We start from the raw sequence: 4,659 nt of genomic DNA on the forward strand, positions 1-4,659 counted from the left end.
AAGAGAAGACGAGCAATATTTATAAGGGTTTTTTTTTTGGAAGAGACGCACCTGCGGCAGGTTGCCCAGAGAGCCATTTCCCCCGAGCAGGAGTTGCTTCGCACTGTTCGCTGCCGGCGGCACCGAAGAGGTGGGAAGGACACCAGCGGCGATACCTACCAAGCAGCGGTGCAGCGATGCCTTCAGGCTCTCGGCATCCGGCGAGGGTGGTACCCAGCCGTCGGTGAGGTCCGCGACGCGGTACAGCCAACGAATTAGCTCTTCCAGCTGGCAGCAAAACATCTACTTAACGAAGCATGAAAATAAAAAAAAGGGGGTTACTTATCTATTTCTGCGACAAAGAGACAGCAGGGACAGCCAGAGGTGAGCCAGCGGTGTTTCAGAAAGCCCCTGCTCCCTCCCGCTCTCTCGCCTCCCCCCAGCACACAAACACCCCTAAGCTCGGGAAACCAAGGGTCGACAGAAAAAAAAAAAAGGCAAAAAGCGAATTAAACGCCTAAACACACCCCAAACCCCACTGTGCGGTAAGAATCGAGGGTCAGCGTGAAATGGTGCTATGCCGAGGTGTGGGAAGCCAGTGGCGCCCAGGCTGAAGGAAGGGGTTTGCTTCCACCATCTCCCAGCCGAAGAGACACCCTCTCCTCCTCTCCGGAGCCACGCAGTTAATTTGCAGTTGCTTTTCCCCAAGGGTTTGTCTCGTTCAATTAAGTGCTTTCATTTATTTTTAAAGCGTCTCGGTAAGGGATTATTTTTGTAAGATGCTGCACAAAACCCAGGGGCCTCTGCTCACACCAAAACCAGACTCCAGCCCGGCTGCCGCTCCTCGGGAGTCGGGGTTTTGCGATAAAGCCGGGCTGCTTCTCCCTGGCACCGCGATTTGGGGCGACAGATACACGCTAATGCTGACAGTAGAAAAGACCCTTTTAAGTTGGAAGAGTTACTGCCATACAAGAGGAGGGGGATGAGTTGCTCTGGTGTTTGCAGCTCTGCGCGGGATAATAATAATTACCCTCTTGCAAACAGCCCAGCATCGCTGCCAAATTGAGCCCGGGGCTGGGGTGGGGAGGAAGATGGAGGGGAAGGTGGGGATCAATCCCTGCTGGATGAGGAGCACAGCACTTGCAGCAGGATGGCCACGAGGCATCACACACCCGAAAAATAAAAATTAAAAAAAAATAATCAGGAAAGTCTTTAGAGAAATCCTGCGAGTTCTGCTTGACCTTATTATACCCTTAAGCATGACCCAGTCTGGTGAAGATGAGCGAGCCCGGGGCTGAAGGGTAAGTCCGGCCGTGGAGGATTAAATAGTGGGAGCGATGGGGCAGGCAGCAAATGGGGGTTTCACGCTAGTCCAGCCCCAACCGCAGCTCTCGGCTCTTCCCTGGTGCAGCACCGCCCAGTGCCGGGGAAGCCGAGTGCCACATCTCCACCGAGCTTAGCCCCGCGATGCTGAGCCCCGGGAAAAGCGAGGCGGGCTCACGCTCCGTCAGAAGACATTATCTGCTCCAGTGAGCCCCCCCCTGCATAAATTACTGCCACCCAACATCACGCAGAAGGGGAAACCTTAATTAATTGTGCCATAAACACAGGCATATTTTATCTGAGATCTTCCCAAAATAAACGTTGTTTCTCGTCTCAGCCTACCTTAATACACTGGGCAAGGGACTCGCTCTGCTGGCTCTTCTTCGGATGCCCCTTGACCCACCGTTCATTTAGATACGTCCCATCCAATGCGTCCCTGAGACCGGTCGGTACGTGAAGCCCCCACGGAGGATCCCTACGGATCTGGCCACGCGAGCCAGCGTTTTCCCAGCTGGGCTTTCGAGAGCTGCAGGGGTGCCACAGCCCAGCATAATCCTCAATATTCTCTCTCTCGTCCCTGCCACCTGCTTCTCCGAAAGGAACCCACGCAGAGGAAAGGGGCCGCCTGCCGTCGCCGTGATGTGGAAGGTTATGGTGGTCGTGCCCGGGCGTCCTTATAGTTAAGGAAAGATCGGACAAAAAGTGAGCCAACCTTTCCAGCTCCCGTAGTCTCGGAGGCAGGGAGAGAAATTCTTCATCATCCTCCCACTCTTTACTCAGAGGGAGCACCCGCGTTGTAGGTAAAAACCTACCAGTGCTTTTCGCCTGCCCTTTGTAGTTTGGGAAGGGGCTCCCTCTGGTACACCAGCTTCTCCCGTCCGCAGCGGGGCGGCCAGAGGAACCCGGCCCAGCTGACTCCGTCGTTACATCCTTAGCAAAACCTCTAGAAGGACGAGGGGAAGCGCTCTTCGCGAAGGACGCTTTTGCAATAGGTGACGGTTCGTAGTATGAGCCAGCTCCTGCGCAGCCTCTTTTTCCAGGCCCCGGGGTGGAGCACCTCTCTGCAGAGGCCACGAACCTCCGACGTCCGTTTTCTCCGCCTCCCCGAAGCTGCCCACCTCGGCCGTAGATGCTGGTGGACCTCGACGTGCCCTCGGGGGAAACAGAAAAGCTGTCCAAACCTATTCCTGAGTCGTGGAGGAAAGGCTCCGGCATCTTTCCCAGCTTGTATCTTGGCTTCAGCGGATAAGCATAATCCAGCAAGTCCTCGTACTCTTTATTGGGGTTCCAGTGGGGCGAACGACGGTCCGGAGATGGGGGTAACGAATCCGGTATGGCACATGCCCAGTAATCGGCTTGGTAGGATGACATCTCTCTGATACGCTCCATGATGGCGTGGTCATCAAGCAGAGGACTGAAGGGCTTGCGTGCCCGTGGCGCCCTGCCTTCTGCTGCACCCATCCGACAGCACGGGGCCCGGGCGGCGGTGGCCGCAGGAGAAGGCACATCTGCGCTGGCCGGCAAGCTTCGGGATGGCTCTTCAGAGAGGTCATTTTCTTCTGAAGACAGAGTGGAGAAGCTCGATGCGGAGCGGCTGCGCAGGGCGCTCTCAGGGCTGGGAGGGGTTTGCGGCCGCAGGAGCTCCGGGGTGGAGGAAAATGGGGATTGAGGTCCCAGCCTTCGGCTCTGCCGGCCGGCACGGGCATCGCGGCAGCTGCCAGCGAGGATGCTCTCCTCTGAGGAGCTGCACTGGCTGGGGGGGGTGGATGCCGGCTCCCAACAGCCCGACGCCTTCACCTGCTCAAAGACAGGGAGAAAAAAGGAAAGGGAGAGAGAGAGAGATGCATAAAATGAAGCACAGCAGCCAAACAAAAGGCTCCTTTGAGCTGGGACGTGGAGATAAAAGCCCAGCCCTGGACCCACCGTGAGGAGAAGCTGGAAGGGGAACTCTTCCGTCTGTGGGATGGCATGCAGTTGCCCGGAGCCTGGAGTGGGGCTTGTTTTTAAGGGAAGGCATCCCCAGGGCTTGGGAAGCTGCACAAGTCATTTCACAGCAAGAGGAGCCCTGTCCCGAACAACTTTCCAGCTCCACGGCGGCAATACAGGAATGGAGCTCAGGTGTTGAAGCTCAAGCCTTGCCCCACCGCACGGCTCAGCCCGGGGCTGGTGTGGGCACACTCTGGCTGGAGGAGGTGGAAAGCCTTTGCTAGGACAGCCCAAACAAGTCCCCACCTCACCTGGGACCTCCCGGCGATGCAGCAACATACAACCCTCTCACCTGCTGCTCCCCGGAGGAGAGGAACCGGTGGCTAACATGACGATGCACATCGCTGTCGTCATCGGCTCTGTAAATTAATGTCTCTGTCTCCGAGAGGCTTGCTCTTGCTCTGGGAAATCTGGATGCGGATGCTGAAGACACTTCTTGGCGGAAGCTTGAGCCTGGCTGGGTAACACCACTGGCCAAGTGACTGTGTGCCTTCATTGCCACGCTCTCCGTCCCCGGTGGGCAGGGCTTGGCTTCCTCTGCCCTTAAAAGCCGGCGCAGGCTGTCCGCTAGCTCCGGGTAGTCCGTCTCCACCTCTGCGCAGTCCCACTTCCCATCGCCCTCAGCCTTCCCGCTCAGTGAGGCTTCAGAAGGTGATCTTCCCACATCCACGGCCATCGGGACAGAACCACAAGATGATGCCAAGCCTTGGGCTCTCTGAAATACATAAACCACATATAAAACACGGTAGTGGCAACTCACCGCCCCCCCTCAGCTCCCCGTCAAGTAAAGAAACTGGGTACGTCTAATAACACAGAGCTTAAGCACGTTCTGGGTCAGACCCCAAAAATCATAAAGTCTCCCCTTGGCGCATCAAGTGGGCCAGAGGAAAGAGCAAACCTTGACATCTCAGCAGTGTTTTCTGGTTTCAAGGACATGACACACAGGGCAAATCTAATTAAAACTCCGGCCACACTGAGAACAAACCTGGGCTTTATACCTTGCCAGCATAGTGCAACTGTCTCCTAAATTAACGGCCAATCTCACAAACAGTTTGCGCACCATGAGATTACCGGGCCCAAATGAGACATCATTAACCAGGACGTAAAGCACCTATTAGCGTGTGTGGCTGAGGCCCGAAGGCTGTGGGGGTGGAAAGTTGAGGGTTTTTTAAGAGACAAACTCTAAACCTTGAACTGGAAGCCAGCCAAAAGGGAGCAGTATATCGAAGAAATTAGAGAGGGAGGGAGGAGGTTGTAAACCCCAAACTTGGAGCTTAGCTCTGCAGCTTTTACCTCAATTCATGAAATGAACTCTTTGTGAAATTAATTAATGGGAATACTTGCTTAACCGATGACACACTTCCAAGCGTG

The 4,659-nt window shown here is 55.5% G+C and overlaps 1 protein-coding gene across 1 annotated transcript in view; it reads right to left on the reverse strand.

Annotated features, from left to right (window-relative positions):
* Positions 1–3,964, reverse strand: part of CEP68 (centrosomal protein 68kDa) — a 4,116-nt gene extending 152 nt beyond the window's left edge. The window contains exons 1-3 of the mRNA XM_009885026.1: positions 3,581–3,964; positions 1,645–3,099; positions 160–282 (exon numbers count right to left, since the gene is read on the reverse strand). Of these exons, the coding sequence (XP_009883328.1) occupies positions 160–282; positions 1,645–3,099; positions 3,581–3,964 (1,962 nt within the window). The remainder of the gene's footprint in view (positions 1–159; positions 283–1,644; positions 3,100–3,580) is intronic.
* Between the last annotated feature and the right edge of the window lie 695 nt (positions 3,965–4,659).

This window comes from Charadrius vociferus, unplaced genomic scaffold (genome assembly GCF_000708025.1).
Source record: "Charadrius vociferus isolate BGI_N301 unplaced genomic scaffold, ASM70802v2 scaffold740, whole genome shotgun sequence".
Classification (NCBI taxonomy): Eukaryota; Metazoa; Chordata; class Aves; order Charadriiformes; family Charadriidae; genus Charadrius; species Charadrius vociferus.